The sequence below is a fragment of the Bemisia tabaci genome, unplaced genomic scaffold (genome assembly GCF_918797505.1).
Source record: "Bemisia tabaci unplaced genomic scaffold, PGI_BMITA_v3".
Lineage (NCBI taxonomy): Eukaryota > Metazoa > Arthropoda > Insecta > Hemiptera > Aleyrodidae > Bemisia > Bemisia tabaci.
The window spans coordinates 97,039-121,777 of NW_027311753.1; the positions used below are offsets into that span (position 1 = coordinate 97,039).

Consider the following 24,739-nt stretch of genomic DNA (forward strand, 5'->3'; position numbering starts at 1 on the left):
TTTTTCACACCCCTCCCCCACCACCACCCTCCCCCACCACTACCCTCCTTCCCATCCAAACCTACCGCATGAATTATCGTTCTTCTGGGTGCTTTCTCTGTAGTGTTGAAACTACTGAGATAGACTATTTCCAAAAGTAGGTACTTCTATTTGTTATACACTTACCCTGCAGCCACAACCAGCACCTATGAATCTTGTTTTTCATAGGTAGATTCCTGGTGGTGCTGTAAGTACTGAGACAGATTATCAGAGCCGTATTTATGGGGGGGGGGGGGGGGGCCATGGTACCATGGCACCATGGCACCGGGCGGCAAATTTTTCGGGGCGGCAAATTTCGGAATTTTTTTTTATATATAGAAAAAGAGGAGTTTATGTTTTATGTTGGCCTTTTACGTGTCACAAATCCTCGTTCCTTGAAGAATCATTATTTGCCCTCCCTAAATATTTGTTTGCAACACTTTCCTGCACAAATACGCATCCTTCTCACCATCGCAGAATCGGATTGCGCTCTTGCCGTGTTTCCGAAACTTATATTTCGTGCGCATCGGCAGAGCGTGAATCTATAATATATTAAATCGATCAAGATTAATATATCATATTATTGATCCGATATAAAATCCCCAGCCGGGGGGAAAAAAAACCCTAAATTTCGCTAAAAGTCCCTAAATCCCCGGATTTGCTAAAATATCCCTAGATATTGCAAAAAACCGCCATTTTCAACGTATAATTATGACTCATTTGATGTGCCGATTTGCAATTTTTAAATCTAATTGACTTGTTTGAATTTTGCCGCCCTATGAAAGCGTTGAACAGACCAATAAAATTAAAGAATATTATGTCACCGTATATCGAGGGGGGGGGGGGGGGACACGGCAAAATTTTTTTAGCACCAGGCGGCAAAAACCTAAATCCGGCTCTGCAGATTATTTACGTATTGAGAAAGAGCTTTGGAAATCCTCACTAAGCCTTAACAAGCCTTATGAAGGAGATGACATTAGTAATGGAGAATGATGGCTACATACTTTTTGTTTAATCTATTTGTTTCAAATGAAATGTTTCTTTTTTCCTGTAATACCAATCAAAACTGGTTATTAATTATCATGCTTTAGAAATTTTCATACCATGACTTTGATCATTTTAAAAATTTGAATTCTTCACAAGTATATGACAAGTACCGATTTAAAAGTATGTTTGGAAATAGTCTGTCTTAGTAGTTTCAGCAGTACCGAGAAAGTGCCGGGACTAACGATATTTAATGCATATCATAGGGTGGTTGTGGATGGGAAGGAGAGTGGTGTGGGGGGGCGGGAGGGTGGAGGAGTAGGTGCTTTTTGACATTTCAAGTATTTAAAGGTGCGTTAAGTAACATTTTCAGGCTCCACCTACAGTTCATTTCAATTTTTTCATCAATGTAGCAAAGAATGCAGTGAAAAACACCAGAAAACCCGAAAATCGTTGATTTAAGGATTTGAATAAGGGGCAGTATGCACAAATAGCTATCTACTGACACTTGATTGATTATAAATATATTGGAGATACATTTACAGGCCACAATTACAGCCCAACTTGACTGTTTCAGCGCCCTAACCCGAAACACCCGACAATAAATTGAAAATCGTATTTTCTGAAAAACGAGCCAACTGCAGATTGCGCCGCGGTCTGTTGTTGTTCCTCAATCAGTAAGCCTTCTAGTTGACATTTCCGCAAAAAAATCGCGGGTGGTATATTGACAGCATTAAAAGTAAGATGCATTAAAAGTATTAAAAGTAAGCATATTGTAAGATGTTTCCCCCTCAAATTCCTGATCTAACAAGAGGGGTCCATGAAGTTAGCTCCTCTGATTTTGTCCTCATTCTAAACAAGAGAGTTAGGGTTAACACATTTTTTTTTAGCTGCCCATGGTCACCCATTTTTAAGTTGATCCATTTTTAGGTAGATTTCGAAGAAATATCTACCTATTGCAAACGGTACGACCTCGTAATTTTCGGGAATTTTCGCTCCAAGAGTATCGATCCTGAAGCCCCGACTCGAAAAATGTAGGTCATAAAAAGTATTATATATGTATAAAGTAATATATATATATATAGTATTTTATATATATAAAGTAATATATATATATATATACGCGCATAACAATCATTAAGAGCAAATAAGCCAAATGGAATTGTACTACGGCAATAAAACCAGGGCATTTTTTAAAAAAATCTCAAGACTTTATTGTTAAAAAAATGGAAAATTACGTACCAAACGTTTCAACATTGCACATATGTTTCATCAGTGGATAATGAACAAAACAATCAAAACATGTACAATGACCACTACAATAAAAAGGGCCGAGGCAAGAGGAACAAGCAATTACATGGTTGCAAAGATGAGAAATACAACTATTGGTGATATTACAAAATATTACAGGAAAACAGTCCAGCGTGCCAGAGTACAAGTGAGCAAAAAGGAAAATTTTCATAACCTTAAACAAAGGTCAACAAATAAAACTGAACTGTACATGCACCGCATTCTGTAGCGAAGTAGGGGAAGCACTACTAAGTTGTGAAACTAAGCTGAACCTATCAGGATAGGATCATAGATGTACCGTATCACCAAAAATTAAAAGTGGCCAAAAATTTGTTCCATCGGGTAATTAAATTAACTGATAAGATCTACATAAATAAAAGCATTCAAAAAGCTGAACGACTATTAGTCGAAAACGCGTATCCGATTAATTTGGTCAGAAAGTTGAGTCAAAGGTCGAAGTTCTGTCAAAAGGTTATGTCAGTTAAAAATAAGTTTGATGTCAGCAAGATTGTAAAAATGCCGTATGTGCCTGGTCTCTCTGAAAAGTTAAATCGAGATTTCAGAGCTGCAGGTTTTCAAGCTGTTTATGAAAACCGGTTTAACAACAAATCATTGTTCACTAGACTGAAGAGTAAAGACCCTGATGAAAAAGTATCAAACAGTTTATCAACTGCAGTGCAATGATTGTGAGGGCTCTTAAGTGGGTCAGAGTGAAAGGTATCTCAAAGAACGGATAAAATCACATATGTATGATAAAAAAGGACAAACAGCGCTTAAAAAACACTGTCAGAAATTTGGACATAGTTTGAATTTTAAAGATCCCAGAATTTTGGTCAAGGAGAAAAACACGCAGGCCAGACTGTTTCATGAGGCTATTAAAATTAAAAAAATTGCACGGCGGTGAACTCTGGAACTGACACGTAGTGCCTGAGCGCCATCTATGATCCTATCCTGATAGGTTCAGCTTAATTTCACAACAGAATTTAGCTACAGAATGCGGTGCATGTACGGTTCAGTTTTATTTGTTGACCTTTGTTTGAGGTTATGAAAATTTTTCTTTTTGTTCACTTGTACTCTGGCATGCTAGACTGTTTCCCTGTAATATTTTGTAATTTCACCAATAGTTGTATTTCTCATCTTTGCAACCATGTAATTGCTTGTTCGTCTTGCCTCGGCCCTTTTTATTGTAGTGGTCATTGTACTTGTTTTGATTGTTTTGTTCATTATCCACTGATGAAACATATGTGCAATGTCGAAACGCTTGGTACAGTTTGGTCTGGCGCCAGTTTGATGACCGATATGCCTTAACCGTTGAGACGAGAGGACAGAAGACAACTTACGAGCCGATACACGTTCAGTGTAGATATCTGTCAAATGATTGTCAAATGTATGATAAAAAGTAATGAGAACATGTAAATTTTGTTATTATTATGTGCCATTGAACAACATTGCTTACGCCATTCTGATTCAGCTCCAACCTAACTTTTAGTGGTTTTGTCGTTTGCTGAATTTTGCCGCTCTCAGAAAGCAGTGCAAATCATTGCTAAAACAAACCAATAAAATGAAAGAATATTAGTTGAGTTTTCGGTGGCTACCCTACCCGGGCCACCATCATCAGCTGACGCTCCCATGATCAGGGATCTTCAAATTTCAAATGTAAGAGCCGTATCCTGACACACCACAGCTAACTTCAGCTTCAATGTGATTTGCCTATTCTCTGGAAGGTGGACATTTAGGAATGGAAGGTTGTTTCACCTTAATAGGGTTTTCCTGCTGACACCTTTACCAATGTTGAGGAATTTGCGCGTATTCTAAATTAAAGAATATGTCCAACACCTAGCATGTACCTTTTTTATTCAATCAACTTGATGTATATCTTTCCAATGGAAAGAAATATAAAACCTTGATAGAAAAACATGCACCTTGCTTTACAGATAATTTTTGTAAAATACTTTATTGTTATAAAGTAGACTTGTAGTCGACCTTGTGCTAGTTCGATTATTTTCATCATCATGCCTCACTGTTTATTTTAATTTTTTATCGTCCATACCTGCTTAGGTTTTGTATCAATTGTGTTTCAGATATTCTTGCTCCTGTATCTCCTTCTATATGTATGTAGTTTTGCTGTGATTGGCCGTTTCCGTAGACGAGACAGAGACGATTATTTCTCTTGTGATGAGGATGAAGCCGTCGTTTATAAAATAAGGTAAACTCCTTGCTTAAATAGATCTTAATATTTAAGAGTTTTAAAAAAATTAATCTGAACCTAAATTGCTAATTCTTAGCATAAGACAAAGGTTGCTGATGAATTGTAAGTGTTTAATTTTCACCCGTATAAATGTCTCATTACTTTAGTTCTGTCCACCTGTATTATTTAACCACCAAAAAACTCTCAAAAAGGGTAAAAAACCCGTTAACCCTATGAGATCTTGCCACGAAATTAGTGTTTATCCATAAAGATTTGAAAAAAGAGGATGAAGAAGAAATAGTAATCTCTCGAAAATTACAAAAGGAGAAAAGAAAAGTAGCTCTCACTCAGTTTACCGTTTCAAACCTCAAAATGTCTGATATTGTTTGAGGTCAAGATTTTTCAAGTGCCCATACTGAAGTAAGTCTAGTTGCCCGAGTCACTAATGTAAGGGAACAATATTGGATTTGTTTCCTACGAGGAGGTGCTGTGCGATAAAACAAGCAGTTCTCCTAACACTGGCTTTTCAGTCTCAAACCTCAAAATATTCGATATCTTTTGGAGTCAAGATTTTTTACCATCTCCTAATCTCATTTTCACTTAACTTTCGCATTATAGTAAAAAAGAAATTCCACTCGCATACATTTATGCACTTCACTCAATTTTTCTCTGATTATTTCCCTTCATTCCCCAGATTCTGGCATTCTCTTTCAAAATTAAAAAAATCAGGTAGATGCAGGCAGAATTTTGTAATGGAGCAAAAAAAAAAAAAAAAAGCTTGCAGAAGAGTTAAAAATATAGTAAGTCTAGAAGTTTTTCTTCAATTCCTTACGTTATACAACAGGAATCAGGGTAGTAATAATTGGAAGTGTTTGTTTTGTAAATGATTTCCTCTTTGATTATTGACGCCGCCATGCGTGCAATGGAGATGTTGCATGTGTGAGGAATTTGCGATTTGACTGTTGATTCTTATCTAGAAGTTCGCGAGAAACACGATGGTGCCACTGGTTTTCTCTGAAATCAACTCCCAAGCTCAAAAAAAGCTCTCAAGTTGAGGCCAAAACGGAGGGGATATCCCACGCTATCCTGAGAGTCCACCTCTACATCAAGACAAACTATCCATACAAAGATAGGGAGCAAATACATTGACATGGTCGCTGTGATTTCAGTTCAAGAGTCCCCAAATAAAGTGGCAGCCAATGTATTTGCTCCCTATCTTTGCATTGAGAGTTTGTCTTGATGCAGAGGTGGACTCTCAGGATAGCGTGGGATATCCCCTCCATTTTGACCTCAACATGAGAGCTTTTTTTGAGCCTGGGAGTTGACTTCAGAGAAAACCAGTAGCACCACCGTGTTTCTCGCGAACTTTTACATAATATTCAATTGTCAAATCGCAAATCCCTCACACATTCAACATCTCCATTCTCAGTCGCTTATCTCCTTTTTTGTATCACTTTACTGCATGCCAGGAATTTCAAAAATTTCTCTCATCATTAGATCGAATTTAAGCAAATTTGTCACTAAGATGCGTTTGCCGAATATTTTAAGTAATTTTGACTTCAGTGTCTTCTCTAAAATATGCATGCTGTAATGAATTCAACATCTTTAGTTGACAAAATGTGTCCAGAGATTTTGATATGTCAGTTTAATAAGTAGTTTTGCGGATCTGGAACGACTGGGGTGTACCACCAAAGAGAACCGTGAAGTCAAGTACAAAGTCTTGAGGGATCGGAAAATATCATTGAATAAGTCCTTCATTTCTAGTAAAATTTCCAGCCATAATTTATAGAACTACTATTGATCGCTTTAGTTGTGAAGAACCCAAGGACATTATGTTCGACGATAAATAGAGGGACTTATTTATATCATGATAAGGAAGACAGCCATTTGTGAAATCTTCTGTGCGCATATACTTTGCGTACTGCGCTCAATGAGCACAGGACAGACGAGTTGCGGATACCTGAAATGAAGGGAAGCAATAAGAAAAAAATTGAGTGAAGTGCATTGATGTATGTGGATTTTTTTTTTTACTAAAATTCGAAAGGTAAATGAAAATGAGATCAGGAGATGGTAAAAAATCTTGACTTCAAAAGATATTGAATAATTTGAGGTTTGAGACTGAAAAGCCATTGTTAGGAGAACTGCTTGTTTTATCGCGCAGCACCTTCTCGTAAGAAACAAATCGAATAATGTTCCCGTACGTTAGTGACTCAGGCAACAAAATTTGCTTCAAAGGTAAGCTGGTTGCGTCAGAGAGTAACTGAAGGGGACTCCCAGAAGAAATAATTACCATTTCGCTCGTTGTAGTTCAGGGGCGTACAAGCACTTAAAAAAATCTCGACCTCAAATGATATCAGACATTGTGAGGTTTGAAACGGTAAACAGAGTGAGAGCTACTCTTCTTTTCTCCTTTTGTACTTTTCGAGAGATTACTATGTCTTCCCCCTCCTCTCTTTTTAAATCTTTTTAGGTACATACTTATTTTGTGACAAGATCTCATAGGGTTGACGGGTTTTAAACCCTTTTTAAGGGATTTTTGGTGGTTACATCAGTTTTTAATTTTGTTTTTCTGCACATGCTTTGCTTAGCACCATGAGATTCCTATAAAAAGCTGGAAAATTTTTTTTGCATTGAATATTGGTGACTAAGGATTTATTATAAATAAAGTTACCTCTTAATGTATCTCTTCCCCTAAAAGTGGAAAATATGTCTATCAAAATTTACAAGACAGGGGGAAATAGATTGAATACAGGCACTCACCAGAAAATACTGCTAGCACTTACTGCTACCAGCATTTATCCCCTTTTAGCAGAGTTATGCAGGGTCATTCCATGTCAAATCAACAAAAAAGAGGACAAAAGTTCACCACCCGTCTCAGATTTGCATGATTTTTTTTTTCACTAGTTCTTTAGGTCAAAGTAAGAGAAAGTCCTAAGTTTTAGCCCAAAATACCCTATAGGTATCGAGAAAAAAATTATCAAAGTTTTGATGATTTTTTAAAAAATGCATTTCTGGAATCATTGTAACGGCTGTGCCTGTCCTTCGAAAAATCTCTGTACAATGAGTTCTAAAGATATCTGGATGAAAATTCGTACACAGGTCACTGAGAGTATGCATAATATAAGAAAAAATGTTTCATAGACTCAGACTGTAAGTGAGTAGAGCACCGGTCAAATAAATATATTTTTTAAGCTTCATTTTTGTGGTAAAAACTAGGTTCAGTAAAATAAGAGTAGAGAAAAAGTCGCAGGGGATATCCAATTTTTTTTTTTTTTTTAAAAAAAATGATCCTGAAGCATAACCTAAAAAGGATATGAAAGAAAATTGATGGCTATCTGGCGTCTTGTGGGTTCAAATGTCAATTTTCACTCAAAATTGCTTGAAAAAGCCGGAAAAATCAAACTTCTTGACTATTTTTCATCAGAGCAGATGGAGGAGTCGGTCGGACAATGAAAATTTACTGAACCTCTTTCAAAGATCATCCAATGTTGTATCTTTTTTATGTGGTTAAACCAACTCAAGCTGTTTGTGAAGGCCTGCAATAGCATCTTGACTTTAGAAAACTCGAATTGCGTTGAACTTCTCATAATCGAAGTTTTTCTCTTTAACTCAGACTCTTTCATCAGACATCAGACATGCTTTATTTGACCTCAAAACGATAGAAAATTTTTCTAGGTAATTTGGATGAAGTTGGTTGTATACAGGGTTATCCAGAAGTCTGGGACCCCCCTTATAACTTTTGACTAAAAAATGATAGAGATTTGAAATTTGGGGAATATTCCTAGGTCAAAGGGAACTACTTTTTGGCGTACCCAAAATTTTGGGGGGCGCCCCCCTGAGGGGGGGCGGACCCTAACTTTTTTTTTTCAAATGGGAACCCCTATCTTGTGATACATCATTCGAAAGGGCTTAAAAAAAGAAAACTTTTGGCGCAAACCGATTGTCGATACCTCCATTTTTAACAAAATGGCGGCCAAAAAATGGCGGCTCATTCAAAAGTCTGGGCCTCCGCTCATAACTCATGAACAAAAAATGCTAGGGATTCGAAATTTGGGGAATATTCCTAGGTGAAAGGGAACTACTTTTTGGCGTACCCAAAATTTCGGGGGGCGGCCCCCCTGAGGGGGGGGCGGACCCTAACCCTTTTTTTTCAAATAGGAACCCCTATCTTGTGATACATCATTCGAAAGGGCTTGAAAAAAGAAAACTTTTGGCGCAAACCAATTGTCGATACCTCAATTTTTAACAAAATGGCGGCCAAAAAATGGCGGAAATGCGTTTTTTTGGTTATTTACCGTCGGATTCGCTTGAAACTTGGTTTCCACAGGTTTTCGGGCACGAAAAAAACAAATACGATATTGGATTTGCAAAATACCCGAGCTTTTCCAAGATGGCGGCCGAAAAATGGCGGGAAAATAAGTTCCCAACGACGGTAAATAACCAAAATCCGCATTTCCGCCATTTTTTGGCCGCCATTTTGTTAAAAATTGAGGTATCGACAATTGGTTTGCGCCAAAAGTTTTCTTTTTTCAAGCCCTTTCGAATGATGTATCACAAGATAGGGGTTCCTATTTGAAAAAAAAAGGGTTAGGGTCCGCCCCCCCCTCAGGGGGGCCGCCCCCCGAAATTTTGGGTACGCCAAAAAGTAGTTCCCTTTCACCTAGGAATATTCCCCAAATTTCGAATCCCTAGCATTTTTTGTTCATGAGTTATGAGCGGAGGCCCAGACTTTTGAATGAGCCGCCATTTTTTGGCCGCCATTTTGTTAAAAATGGAGGTATCGACAATCGGTTTGCGTCAAAAGTTTTCTTTTTTTAAGCCCTTTCGAATGATGTATCACAAGATAGGGGTTCCCATTTGAAAAAAAAAAGTTAGGGTCCGCCCCCCCTCAGGAGGGGGCGCCCCCCAAAATTTTGGGTACGCCAAAAAGTAGTTCCCTTTGACCTAGGAATATTCCCCAAATTTCAAATCTCTAGCATTTTTTGTTCAAAAGTTATAAGGAGGGTCCCAGACTTCTGGATAACCCTGTAGACTACTCTATGCAAATATACTAAGAGTACTAATGGTTAAATTTTAAGGGTTTGCGAATCAGGCACCCATGTTTGGATTGTATTTTCCACGTGAAATCACCCACTTGGAAAAAAAAGAAATGGGAAAGTAGGAACGGCCGTTTTCAATCAGCATTTTCCAGGTGCTAAAAAAATGTGCAAGATGTCAACTTTCTGATTCAGCATTGCATGGAAGTGTTTAAACTCCATGAATCCTAATGGTTTGTACCCCAATGGTTTGTAACCGTTCTGCAAAAAATGTGATATAGGGCGAGAGAGGCGTCCAAAATGAACAATAGAACTATACCCAACACATTCCTACATATGTTTCCAACAGGAGGAGTGCCGAAGTAGCACCCCATGAAAGGCGTTCTCTTGAATACCGGTACGGTAACGGCCATAAGCCGGTGAAGGGTCGTCAGGGCAACCCCTAACCGACCCAGCCGCTGAGGTTAAAAAAAAGTTAAAATTCAAATCCAGAGTCTGAAATTACACAGGAAACCTTTGAACTATTGGTCCTCGGTGTTTTTTAGGCTAAAGTTCCTATCTGCCTGGAGTCAACAAGCATCGTCGCCTCAAAAAGCCGTTTACATAAATGGTCATACCTAGCGAGCAAAAAATTTCCATGCAAGGTATAATATATCGATGGATGAGAAATCAAACGAACTATTGATTAGACAACTTTTTATTCAAATAAAAATGGAGCTCTTTCCAGATATTTGCGGATTTATGAATATTGATCAATTTAAAATAAAAAATTTGCAACAATGCATGATAATATTACTAAAATATTAAAAGCATACTTAAACATATCTTTAAAGTGCTCATCCTTCAGAAAATTTTCGTCTAAACCGCGGCTTCATAGCTGAAATTTAATGCCACCTACGGAATTGTCACGTTTTCAACTTTGCAGCGCTGTAGCGCGCGGGGAAAATTGTTTTTGAACCTACCATTGCCGGAAGAAGGCGTGTCTTGTGATGGAGAACAACATATCCAACTCTGGACAAAATCCACGTGGGGGGCGAAATCACCGATTTTGAATAACCCTCATTGAAGTCAGTCAATCGCCACAGTCAATTGGTCCACAACTTTTCCTTCGCTTTTAATTCACACATCTTAAAAATTCGCGAATATTGTTAGTTATGATGTTTGTGTGAGATGACAATGCTGACTGCGTGACAGGTTCTAGGACGACGTTACAGTATATTCAGGGTTGCTGCTACGATAAGTTGCCCTAACGGCTGGGCAATCGCATGCTGCGCTCTAGTGGCGGAATATGTGAATATGAAGAAAACACCATATTAATGAAACGGTTTAACTCTGAATAATAGCTAATTTAGTTTAGCAGGCCCTGACTTGAGCCAAATTTTTATTTACTTTTTTTAAATTTATAATATTCAATTTTTAATCAAACTTTCAAATTATTGATGGCCACTTTGATGACTTCACGCCATCATCAGTAGGGTGAAAATGGCGACTTGACCAGGTAAAAAATACAACAGCGTTGCAGGATGGTGCAGAAAAGTACGAATTAAATTACAGTGTTGTATGATGATTATTGTTCAATATGGCAACGCTGTAAAGAAGAAAGTATTGCATGTTGCCCCTTCAATATGCGGGTTATTCAATGGTGTAATGTAGCCCCTTCAATATGCTGGATATGCAATTGTGTATTCTTCAAGATGGCGGTTACAGCGTTGCCGGACGGTGCACGTAAATAAATTATTTATTAAGGGGTGAAATTTTGCAACATCGCATTTTACAGTGTTGCCAGATGGTTCAAGAAGTTAGTTAATTTTTCGATACAATGTTGTCAGATTGTGCAAATAAAATTCCAATTTTCAGACTTGTAAAAATTTTCAAAGTTGAAAGACCGTATCTTACAGCAAGGGTCTGGTATCGGAGACTGAAGAGTAGGGTCTGAGACGGAAATTAAAAATTTTTCGGAAAATTACCGTCCTCCGATCCGCCGCGGACGGATGCGATTCTTTTCCATTATCGAAGATCGGAAAACTGTACGGACCGAATTTCGATACGACTTTTTGTTTTCGAGATTTCGGACTTGTAAAATTTTCGGCTTCAAAAGACCGTATCTTACAGTATGGATCTGGTATCGGAGACTGGAGAGTAGGGTCTGATTCGGGAATTTCCATTTTCAGTAGTGTGCGCTTGGAGATGCGTATGGGAACCTTGTGTTTTGCGATGTGCGACTGGGATTGGATATTGCAATATTCAGTTTGATGAATCAAACTGATGATTGCACGTTTTTAAGTTGGGCTCGTACCCAATTTTATGAGATGGAGTACGGAGTTCTTTCATTTAAACTCGCAGAATGGTCAACATGAAGCCGACCGCTGCCATTCGCTCCACAAGTAAAAATGTCGGAGAATTCTTGGTTTACTTATCAGACAACACCTGAGGGGTCACCTCGTGCAAGTTTGAAGATGATTGCACGTTTTTAAGTTGGGCTCGTACCCATTTTTATGAGTTACAGTCGAGCGGTCGAGGTGTTCCATTTTCTCACAATGAAGATATAAGTCACTCATCTTATTCCCTTACAACTTAGAGCGCGCAAAATTATTCAGAACGCTGTCTCTGTGCCCGATGTATGTCCAACGGGTGATACTGGGATGTATCAGCATGGATTATTTTAACTTGTATAGCTTTCTTTTCTTTATATGATTTTTCTGTTTATTGTACCAAATTGTAGAATAATAAAAATGTTTAATTCATCAAACTGAATATTGCAATATCCAATCCCAGTCGCACATCGCAAAACACAAGGTTCCCATACGCATCTCCAAGCGCACACTACTGAAAATGGAAATTCCCGAATCAGACCCTACTCTCCAGTCTCCGATACCAGACCCATACTGTAAGATACGGTCTTTCGAAGCCGAAAATTTTACAAGTCCGAAATCTCGAAAACAAAAAGTCGTATCGAAATTCGGTCCGTACAGTTTTCCGATCTTCGATAATGGAAAAGAATCGCATCCGTCCGCGGCGGATCGGAGGAGGGTAATTTTCCGAAAATTTTTCAATTTCCCGAATCAGACCCCACTCTCCAGTCTCCGATACCAGGCCCATACTGTAGGAGACACACGGTGGGCCAGATCGTGTCCGTAGCGGCGCTTAATTGATAACTCCCGCTAGATCAAGCATATCGTTCAAAACATGATGATTCCTAGGGTAATTTGATTCCCTCTTTCCAAATTTTGTGTCAAAAAAACCGGCAAAAATGTCTAAATGTAGGTTTTGGACGTCGAAAGCTGAAGAAATTGCTCGATAAAAAAGAGGATCTTGTGCTCTTATAAAATGGGGGAAAAACACAATCATCGAACCGGAAAATGCAATCTTATCATCTAACCTTGTAATTCTATTGGAAGGAGAATATTTTCGGTTTTGCAGATCCGAAAAATATTGATTTTTAGCTGCAGGGCATGAGATCAAAGTTGCCCGAAAAATAAGCCTTAAAAAATGAATTTTTCAGAATATTGTAGACTGGGAAAGTGTCATTGCGGTTCGTTGCGCGGTTCTCTCTGGTATTTTTAGAAAGCACATATCCTAGAGATACCATATACCAAAGCACAAACGGTACAAACCGGTACAACCATATTTGTCGGATGCTTATTTGAGGCGACCTCCAATTTCCGCGAAAATCAGATGTAGAGGTTTTAAGGAACTACGTTACACAGTAAAGCGGCCAATGAAATATTTCAACACAAATTCATGTTTTAAGGGTTTTTAAGGTTTCTAATAGCATTTCTCGCTCTTTCGATACTTTAGGGTGGATGGAGGGGGAGGGGGAGGCCGACCAAAATCAGACAGTCAAAAATTTTTTATGGTTAACAATTTTCTTGAGCTTAGTAAATAATTAGTAATAATTTTTTTACATCCGTTCACGCATTCAGCCCAAATAGGACTGGTTTTAAACCAATTTGGCAATGAATAGGAAAATTCTACAGTCACATGGCACCTAAGTTTAGAGTGAGTTGACCGTCGCTGACACCAATATAACTGCTGAAATTTCAACTTCTCTGTTGAACTGTACTTTATGCAATCTTGCGTGCTTGAGGATGATATCTTCAAGGGAGAGGAGGATTCTATATCGAATTCTCTTAATTCGATCAAACATTAATATTGGTATGAAAATAACGCAATAACAAGAACCGACTCGTACACAGCTCAGGATACCGTTACTTACCTAAAATAACACATTATTTACACGATGACAATAGCTTTTAGGAGGGGTGTAACACTAAAATAGGCATAGTTGTATTTAAAGAAGTCAATATTTAGTTATCTGAGTGACTTCAATCATACGATATTACATTACTTTCAGTCTAACAATGAAATTGAAATTTCATCAGTTATATTGGTGTGAGCGACGGTCAACTCACTCTAAACTTACGTGCCATGTGACTGTAGAATTTTCCTATTCATTGCCAAATTGGTTTAAAACCAGTCCTATTTGGGCTGAATGCGTGAACGGATGTAAAAAAATTATCATTATTTACTGAGCTCAAGAAAATTGTTAACCATAAAAAATTTTTGACTGTCTGATTTTGGTCGGCCTCCCCCTCCCCCTCCTTCCACCCTAAAGTATCGAAAGAGCGAGAAATGCTATTAGAAACCTTAAAAACCCTTAAAACATGAATTTGTGTTGAAATATTTCATTGGCCGCTTTACTGTGTAACGTAGTTCCTTAAAACCTCTACATCTGATTTTCGCGGAAATTGGAGGTCGCCTCAAATAAGCATCCGACAAATATGGTTGTACCGGTTTGTACCGTTTGTGCTTTGGTATATGGTATCTCTAGGATATGTGCTTTCTAAAAATACCAGAGAGAACCGCGCAACGAACCGCAATGACACTTTCCCAGTCTACAATATTCTGAAAAATTCATTTTTTAAGGCTTATTTTTCGGGCAACTTTGATCTCATGCCCTGCAGCTAAAAATCTATATTTTTCGGATCTGCAAAAGCGAAAATACTCGTCATGCAATGGAGTTTACCAGTCAGATGCATATAATGGTTTGAGGTTCACGAGTGCTCTGTGAAATAAGCGAGTATACAACGCGCGCCTCAGGTTGCAGAAATCTGGGTTCATCACATTCCACATGCTGCATATCTATCTACGTGGAAACCGCAGATATAATGAATATTTTAGATATTCCCATGTAATTTCGTTATCAGTAGGTATCTGAGCATCGATTAAGATAGCTCTGATGTGGAAAAAAAAATGTCGAAAAATTGCATTTCGCGCCACTACGGACACGATCTGGCCCACAGTGAGACGGTCTTTCGAAACCGAAAATGTTTACAAGTCCGAAAATCCGAATTTTTTTGCACAATCTGACAACATTGTATCGAAAAATTGACTAATTTCTTGCAGCATCTGGCAACACTGTAAAATTCGATGTTGCAAAATTTCACCAATAATTAAATCATTTCTTTAAGTGCACCGTCCGGCAACGCTGTAACCGCTATCTTGAAGAATACGCCATTGCTTATCCAGCATATTGAAGGGGCTACATTACACCATTGAATAACCCGCATATTGAAGGGGCAACATGCAATACTTACTTCTTTACAGCGTTGCCATATTGAACAATAATCATCATACAACACTGTAATTTAATTCGTATTTTTCTGCACCATCCTGCAACGCTGTTGGATTTTTTACCTGGTCAAGTTGCCATTTTCACCCTACTATCATCATCGGATCCTTATATGTAGTAGAAGGTGAAATAGGGTTCAAAAAATAGAGTAGGATGTCAGGAGAAAAGAAAATGCAAATGAAATAACAAAATTAAACGAGAATAAGAAAAAATATCTGAACAAAATAGAATTTAAGGATCAAAGGTAAAATACTTAAGGACTAGATGCTGGGTTGAAAGTGATGGTACCTACTTATCTAGTTGTTTACGTTAAATATATTGAGTGTTATTTCTCTTTTTGTCCCCGGTTCATAATATATTTTTGTGAATGAGTCGGTAATGTATTTTTTAGCGTTGTATTTCTGTTGCAGTCTTGCACTTTGTACTTTCAGCCTCTCTGTTGCAATTTGTGCTGCATTGCTGCTCCCATTTTCCATTGCCAGCAATGAAGTACTCCTTTTGTACCCCAACAGTTACTATGTGAAATGGTTGAATCACTCCCTTATTCAAGGTAAATTTTTTCTGTTCTATTTTATTCAATAGTTTCATGACTTGTTTATTTCATTGTCGGTTCTCAATTTTAAATAATGTCATATTTATTCTTTTATATTATTCAATATTTCGAAATTATTTGTTTCAAGTATCAGAACTAAAGTTTCCTTCCTCATCATAATTCATATTTCTAACTATGTGTTCATACCTGAGTAGATTTAGTTTCATCTCTGTATGAATTATTTTTTCAGAAAATCTAGGGGGGCTTGTTTTTTTCTATGTTTTACTAATAAGTCTCCTCCAAGATATGATTTTCCTTACTCAGTTTTGGCAAGGAGAGGACCAGTACAAACCCTTTTCTACAGTTTACTATCAGAGTAATTATCTCTCATTTAGCATTCAATCTTGTGATGGAAAAGCTAGTAGTTTTTCCAGTTCCTTCAAAGTTAGGAAAAATGGACATCAGCATTTTTTGCACCATCTGATTAAAGCCTGAGACGATTTTTTTTCATTGCAAATTTAACTTTTTAACTTTATTTTATCCTAAGAAACGTAGGTAAATGCCCCCCCCCCCCCCCCAAAAAAAAGCAAAGATTTGTTTCTCTTTTTTAGCTAATTTAGTCTATCGATTATTTATCTCCTTGACAATGAAAATGATTGTGATACATTTATAATTCTTTGTGATTTAAATTTCAGGTCTATGGAATGTCGTTTTCCTCTCATCAAACCTCTCTCTCTTTATATTTTTACCCTTTGCTTACCTCTTCACTGAATCGGAGGGATTTGCTGGCCAGCGGAAAGTAAGTGTACCTCAGAGTAGCTCTAATGTTTCTCATAATAGGTTGGTAGGGGGGTGGTTAGTAAGAATGCTCCTCAAGTCGGAATATAGAAACACTGAATTCAATGACTCTCAACGAAAACTTTTGTTGCAAGGATTTATACTTCTTTTTAAAATCTAAGTTGCTGTAGACAACATAAGACAATGACAGCATAATGATATTTTTTTTAAAAGGACAATTCGTATAACATCCCCCCCCCCCCCCCGGTGTCTTCCAAAAAAATTTTTTGGGGGGAGGGGGCTGCTTGATACTGTGGGATGGATGCTCATAGGTCATTGTTTAGTGATCAAATGAGGCTAGTTTCAAAGGCATTTGCTACGAGCAAGATTGGACCCAATCTGCACTTACCCCTTTTATCTTTTAAATTGATTGGGAACATTCCTTCGACCTTTGTATTGCCAAAATTGGCCGGAGTTCCTCCTTTGACTTCTGTAGTTCTTACAGTGCTCTACATGTGGTTGAATATTTGCACCATACAGTGTTTCATAAAAGACCATTTCCCCCTGTTTACTCTTCCATTGTTGTATTTAGAAACTTAAAAATTAGGGAGTGCTCCTGGGCCAAAAGGAACTACTTTTGAGATCTCCTAAAATTTTGGGAGACCCTAATTTTTCTTTCCAAATTACAAGCCAAATCACCCAAGCTCATGATTCGATCCAGGGACCATTTTTTTATTAACTGTATTACACTAATAGTATAATATATTATATTGTATAATATATTATATTGTATGACATAAACATTTGCCCATGCCCCAATTTCTGAGCACTTTAGGACTGAGATTCTTAAAAAAATCTCTATCCTTCAATGTGGCAGTCACCACAACCAGCTTTAGAAAAAAAACAGAAAGTGCTATGTACAATCTTAACAGCCATATAACGTCACTGGGTACAATTTTGTCTCCAAATAACTCAAAAATAGTGAATATCGCAAAAAAAATTCACACTATACTATACACATATCATAGGTAGCCTACAATACCAAATCATAAGATTATCGTGTTACACATAAGACTTGAGGTGCAAAACACTTCAAGGGGGTGGACCGCGAGGCGGTGTGGGGGCAGAGCTCCCCTTTTACTTAAAATCTTTTGTACTTCTTGAAATATAGTGGAAAGCGAAAGATCATCTTAAATAATTTTTAAGTGTACCTAGTGATGTCGGTGGGTGCAAATAATATGCTCACTATCGCCCTCCCATTTCACTCAATGACAAGTCGCCAAATGGACGTCACCTCAATTTACTGGTCCTGTTGTGAACAGGGAGGGAGGGAGGGAAGGAATCAAGTTTGTCACAATTTAGGCTCCATAACATGACAATATGACTCTTCAAGCTTACTTTATATTATCTACATACAGGGTTATCCAAAAGTCACCTACCACCTCTGTAACTTTTTTTCTAATTGAGATAGAAGTTTGAAACTTTGGGAATGCTCCTCGGTTTAAGGTAGCAACTTTTTGGTCCCCCCAAAATTTTGGGAGGCGGCCCCCCTTAAGGGGGGCGGGGGCTAACTTTTTTTTCAAATGGCAACCCCCCTTTTGTGATACTTCATTCGAAAGATAATAAAAAAAGAAAATTTTTGGCGCAAACCGCATGTCAAAGTGTTGATTTTTGACAAAATGGCGGCTGGTCGAAGTTCAAAATGGCGGAAATTTGGCATCTCCGTTTTTTATCGACGGATTGGTCTGAAACTCAGAATCCCAAGGTTTTTCGGGACGAGACAAACGATTCTGGGATTGGTTTTCCGGAAATGTCAGTCCTTGTCAAAATGGCGGCGGTTAAAATGGCGGCTTAGAGCGGAAAGTGGATATTTAGGCTGCCTATCGTCGGATTTGTATGAAACTTGGTATCCGGGGGTATTTCAGCACGAGAAGAACGAATCTTTCATTGGATTTTTGAAATTTTTAAATACTTTAAAACGGCGGCAAAAATGCGAATGGCGATGGTGGATGCGGATTTTCCGTTATTTTTCCGCCACCATTTTGACGATATTCAATGTTTCAAAAATCTAATGAAAGATTAATTTTTTTCGAGCCAAAAACCACCAGAGTATTGACTTTTGTGCAAATCCATCGGTAAACAGCCGTGATATGGATTTTCCGTCATTTTTTCGCCGCCATTTTAAAGTTTTTACATACATACATACATACCTACATAGAGCCGCTTTTATAGCGCCGCCTCGCGCTCTGCGACGCCCAATCGCCATTGCCCCCTATATCCTCCCAGAGATCATCAGGCAATTGGCACCTTCTGATTTCCTCCTCCACCCCTTGTCGCCAACCTTTCACAGGACGTCCACGCCGTCGCCTTCCGGGAGGAACCCAATCGAAAACCTGCTTGGGCAACCGATCATCTGCCATCCTTCGCACATGTCCATACCAGACCAACTGCTTGGACCTGATATCGTGCACGATGTCCTTCTCCACACCCATTATCTCGCGTACCCTTCTCATCGCGGATACGCTCTCTTCTCGATATCCCAGCAGACCTTCGCCAAAAGTCCATCTCGGTTGCCCTAAGCATGTCTTCAGTTCTTTTCTTGAGTTGCCAGACCTCACTCCCGTAAGTTACGATACTCTTCACGATGACGTTGTAAATTTTCCTTTTGGTCTCCTTGGAGATACTCTGGTCCCAGAGAACCCCATTTAGCATCGCGATAGCTTTCCTGCCTTGCACATTCCGATCTTTAATGGCCCGATCCAAATTTCCGTCCTTAGTTAACCAAACTCCGAGATATTTATACTCTTCACAGTCCAGGATCTTCCGGCCATCCTCCAGTTCAATGCTTTGCTGATCACCACCGATAACCAACTTCTCCGTCTTAACCACATTTACTTCCATTCCCCACTTTCGGTATACTTCCACTAGCTTCCGCGTCATGTAATTCGCATCTTCTTCGTCCTGAGCTATTACCACCTGATCATCAGCAAAGCACAGAGTATAAAGGGTGCCATCTTCACGTAGCGGGACGCCCATTCCCGAACAGCATCTTTTCCATTCCTTTAAAACTTCTTCCAGGTACACTTTAAATAAGGTTGGCGACAAACAACACCCTTGTTTCAGTCCTTTAGTAATTAAAAACCCCAACGATAACTCCCCATGCGATTTAACCCTAGAGAAAGCCCCACCATAAAATTCCTTAATAGCACTAATTAGTCCCCCACTAAAACCCCTTTTGTTCAAGGCTTCCCAAAGTTTCATCAATGGCACACTATCGTAAGCTTTCTGGAGATCCACAAACACTAGATGTAATTCCTGGCCAACTCCCTTCTTTTTCTCTATGACGTGGATGATGGTAAATAAGTGATCAATCGTTGACCGACCGGCTCTGAAACCTGCTTGCTCTTCCGCTTCATGTTCTTTCCACTCCTCTTCAATTTTTGCTTTCAAGATTTTTCCATACACTTTGCTCAGGGTACCTGCAACCGACAGTCCTCTATAGTTATCACACTCATCTTTTCTACCCTTCTTCTTGTATATAGGTGACACCCAAGACTCTTTCCATTCTGTCGGTACCTTTCCACCGTCCAAGCAATCTTGCATCAGGTATCTCAACCGTTGAAACAGCTTGCAGGTTCCACACTTGATCAACTCAGCAGGGATATTTCCCGGACCTGGAGCTTTATCGTTCTTCAGCTCTCGTACGGCCTTTACCACGTCCTCCATATGGATCTCCAAGTTATGATTATCGTTAGTATACTCCAAGCTTACGCCTCCATCTTGAAATTCAGGTCGCCTTTCTGTCAGTAAATTTTTAAAATACCCCTCCAGTTTATCAATGGATATCGGAGATATTAAGTCACGCTTCATGTCCCTTCGCAGCCCTTTCAGCAACTTCCAGCTCTCAGTGCTTTTCCTTCCTCCTATGTACGTGTCTATTTTGTTACAGCTCCTCTCCCAAGATTCGTTCTTTTTCTTGGTTATGAGCCTTCGTACCTGCGTCTGAGCTTTTTTATACGCCTCTTTGTCTTCTGTTTTTTTAGAGGAAAGGAACTGATGATATTTTTTCCGTTTCTCCTGAATCTCCTTCTCAATTTCTTCGTCCCACCAGTAAGGTTTTTCGCTAACTTTCCTATCATCAGCGACACCAAGAGCTTCCATTGCTGCCGAGTGAATGCAATCCTTCAGGAACTGATACTGCTGTTCGGTATCACCGTCCCTTGATTCGCCCAACTTCTCATCCAAGCGCTTTCCATATAAAGCCCTTACACTTGGATGCTGCAAGCTGTCAATGTTATAGTTTACAAGCTTGACACGATCTTTTTGTTGGTGAACTTCTTCCTGTGCTTGCCTGGTCTCCTGGCTCCCTTTCACTGGGAAAGCTATTTTCGCCCCGAGGAAATAATGATCACTGCCGCAGGAAAGACCTCTCCACACTCTAACTTGCTGAATCTTCATTCCCGTGTCTTGTCTGACAACCACATAATCAATGATTGATTTCAATCCGCGAGTAGACTGAACCCAAGTAAATTTATGGATATCCTTGTGTTGGTAGAACCCATTGAGCACCTTCATGTCCCTTTGCTCACATACGTCAATGATACGGGCTCCGTTATCATTTAGTGCCGCCTCTCCGAAAGGGCCGACGATCTTACTTTTAATTTGACGTCCTATTCTACCATTGAGATCTCCCAACACAATGATTTCCCTCCTGGATCCAATCTTACCAATTTCCTCGTTCAATTCTTCGAAAAATTGGTCCTTCACTGCGACAGTGGAATCATCGTTGACTCCATACACTCCCAAAATGGTGATTTTATGGCCAAACACTGTCATATTCATCTTTATCATTCGGGGGTTAACAGCTTCCCATGTAGTGATGCACTTCCGTAGGCTCTTGCGAATAAGAATTGCAACACCCTGTTGAGCTCGCTGATCTTTTTCCACGCCACTATAAAACAAATCGTATTCCTTTACACTTACAGAGCCTTGTCCTTTCTTCTTCGTTTCTGTTAATACCGTGACATCAAATCCGTGACTCCCTATCTCCGATACCACTTCCGTCATTTTCGTAGAAATTCCTTGTACGTTCCATGTTCCAAAAACCATCATCCGTTTACGTAATTTTTTCCGATAAATCCGTTTATTTCCATTTGTACCGAGGCAATTGTTATTGGGTCTTTTAACAGTATTCCTTTTTCCGAGTATCGGGGAGTTAGCCCGATGACTCAACCCCCAACCTGGAGGACCGGGGTTTGATTTCGGAGTTTCCTCTCCTAGACAGGTTGCCTTCCACTACAGCTGAGAGCCCTGTCTGCCCTTCCAATGGGTGGTTCATACGCCTTGAAGCCGGTGACCATCTCCACTACCCCTTGAGGCAGGGGTTACCAGCTGGGGTCCGCAGGATTGCTAAACCTGTGACATCAGTCCCCCATACGGGATAAAAGTTTTTAAAATTTTCAAAAATCCAATGAAAGATTCGTTCCCAAAGTTTCAAACTTCTATCTCAATTAGGAAAAAAGTTACAGGGGTGGTAGGTGACTTTTGGATAACCCTGTATAAAAAAGAGTGTCCTAGATTACTGGGCTCCTAACTTTAAAAAATCTGTTGGCCAGCACTATCTCTGTCAATGTCAATCAGGCAGCGGAATTGTTATATTGCCAGCAGTGATGAGATAAGCACTGTCAGTAATCTAGTACTAGTTTTTTCGAAGATCATACATTATAAGGAATCTAGTTTTATTTTACTGTAAGTTGAGTGTCCTTAAAGCTTTAAAATTGCATGAAAATACTGGGGTTGAATAAGAAACACCTGGTTTGCATTCAACATATATATTCCAATCACCACTTGAGCTGTTACATTTATGACTGATCAACCACCACCGAATCACCAAGAATCATTGAGAGGTGCGCATCTTCAGCAAGGAAAGCACTAAACAAATTTTTTGTTAACATAGATAAGAATCTGTTGATGTGAAAATTACATCAACATCTACGATTTCAACAAGAAGTTCTCAGACTAATGCTGTGGTTCCACAACTTCAATAGCCACTGAGCACTGAGCTGATCTTGGTCCCATTTTAAAGCTTACATTATCTCTGATCAATTGACATTAAATTAATCCCATTTCCTCAAAAATTAACAAGTTATGAACTGTGCGCTTGAATTTATTATTTTGGGGGGTCAGACTCTCTCAGGCAAATTGCCTTTGGAGGGTCTGGAATATTTGACAATGCTAAGCACAGTTAATGGTTGGTCGTTAGGCTCGAGTCATATGTGCATTATCCTTGTCAATGAAGGAACCACCTTTTTCCCCTTGTAAAATATCCCGAAAATGTCAGGAAGAATTGCAAAAAAAAGGGGGCGGGGGCATTGCCTGGAAAGACTTCATCTCAAAATTTTTTCAAAGAAATGAGCTTGAAGAGGCATTTTTAAATTTTCAGAACTATTTCTTGTTACTTGTCGAATGAGATGTCAAAAGATTGTCCATTCACACTGGTAATTGCAATTGTTGCACTACATTTGGAACAATCCATGTATTTCACTGAACCATTTATGCTAATTCTTGTTTTTTCCTCTTTATTTTTTCAGGGAGTTTGGTCACGAGTTTATGAGACATTTACAGTATTACTTCTGTTGGGTGTTGTTGTTCTTGGCTTTATGTATGTAATATCCGCTTGGATTGATGGGAGTAATTCAAGCTTTCAAACACTCCTAAATTTATGGAGTTACTATTTGCCTTTTCTGTACTCGTGCATTTCATTTGTTGGAGTCTTAATGCTATTACTTAGCACACCATTAGGGTTTGTAAGGCTTTTTTCTTTGGTTGGAAGAGTATTGATTAAACCACAGTTTCTTAGTGATTTAGATGAAAAGTATGAAGTTGCAAAAATGAACGAGGAAACAGTTCAAAGGCAGTTGATTCAAGCAACAAAAACAGGGAAGACGTACTTATCAGTCCCTCCAATGTTTTCTGCCACAAACAGCGATAATGTCTTACACCTTCAAAATGGTGCTTTGCAAGCTGGTCTATTAGAAAAATTAGAGGTAGCCCAAAAAACTCGAACCGTCCTAGAAATGAAAAAGCAAACTGCTTTTTGGCAAAGAAATTTGCTTTATCCAATAGCAATGGTATCATTGCTGGCTTTAACTGTTATGACTGTTTTATTAGTTATTCAAAATACCCTTGAATTACTCATAGGTATTAAAGCTTTACCACTTAGTACAAGGCAGTTCACACTAGGCATTAGTTCCCTTTCAAAACTCGGCCCTATTGGTGCAACTGTAGAAATCATTCTTATATTTTTTTTAATTTTAACATCCTTCGTTGGACTATATTCTTTACCCATACTAACGAAGGTACGTCCAAAAAATAAAGAGACTCCACTAACTCACATCATTTCTAACTGTGCATTATTAGTAATTCTCAGCTCTGCCTTACCTCTCTTATCAAGAATCCTCGGTATCACAAATTTTGACCTGTTAGGTGATTTTGGTCAAATTGAATGGTTAGGTAACTTTAAAATTGTTTTTCTTTACAATATTGTATTTGCTGCAGCGGCAACTTTATGTTTAGTGAATAAATTCACAGCCCCTGTCCGGAGAGAAACCTATGTACGTCTAATTGACATACTTTCATTACTATTTAACGAAAGCCAAATCAATCCTAAGACATCTGCAAGCTCAAAGGAGAAATCTAGTCAAAAATGTTTGTCTTAAATGGAAGGTTTCAATTGTTTCATTTAAGCACTCTATTTCTTCCTGTCTTACTCGCAACACTTAATAGTATTCATTAATTAACTTCCCTTTCTCATTAAATCAATTATACTCCTTGAACAGCGCAATATTTTTCAGTCATTTAGTCTCATATCTCGTATTTCCATGATAGTGTAAAATTGAGAATGTGCAAGAGCATGTTTCAAAAATCCCACCCCCCCCCCCCCCCCCTCCCTGCAATGGAGATGTTGCATGTGTGAGGGATTTGCGATTTGACTGCTGTTTCTTATGTAAAAGTTCGCGAGAAACACAATGGTGCCACTGGTTTTCTCTGAAATCAACTCCCAAGCGCAAAAAAAGCTCTCAAAATGAGGCCAAAATGGAGGGGATATCCCGCCCTACCCTAAGAGTCCACCTCTACATCAAAACAAACTCTCTATGCAAAGATAGGGAGCAAATACATTAGCAGGGTTGCTGTGTTTTCAGTTTTGGAGTCCCCAAATGAAGTGGCAGCCCTGTCAATGTATTTGCTCCCTATCTTTGCATGGAGAGTTTGTTTTGATGTAG

The 24,739-nt window shown here is 38.8% G+C and overlaps 1 protein-coding gene across 2 annotated transcripts in view; it reads left to right on the forward strand.

Annotated features, from left to right (window-relative positions):
• Nucleotides 1-24,300, forward strand: part of LOC140225854 (protein Lilipod-like) — a 29,825-nt gene extending 5,525 nt beyond the window's left edge. The window contains exons 2-5 of one of the 2 annotated variants that reach the window (XM_072305814.1): nucleotides 4,374-4,498; nucleotides 15,580-15,698; nucleotides 16,376-16,479; nucleotides 23,048-24,300. In XM_072305814.1, coding sequence (XP_072161915.1) covers nucleotides 4,374-4,498; nucleotides 15,580-15,698; nucleotides 16,376-16,479; nucleotides 23,048-24,175 — 1,476 coding nt within the window. In that variant the 3' untranslated portion in view covers nucleotides 24,176-24,300. Of the gene's footprint in view, nucleotides 1-4,373; nucleotides 4,499-15,558; nucleotides 15,699-16,375; nucleotides 16,480-23,047 lie in introns of both variants that reach the window. The other variant, XM_072305813.1, reaches the window with a different exon arrangement.
• Nucleotides 24,301-24,739: the final 439 nt, after the last annotated feature.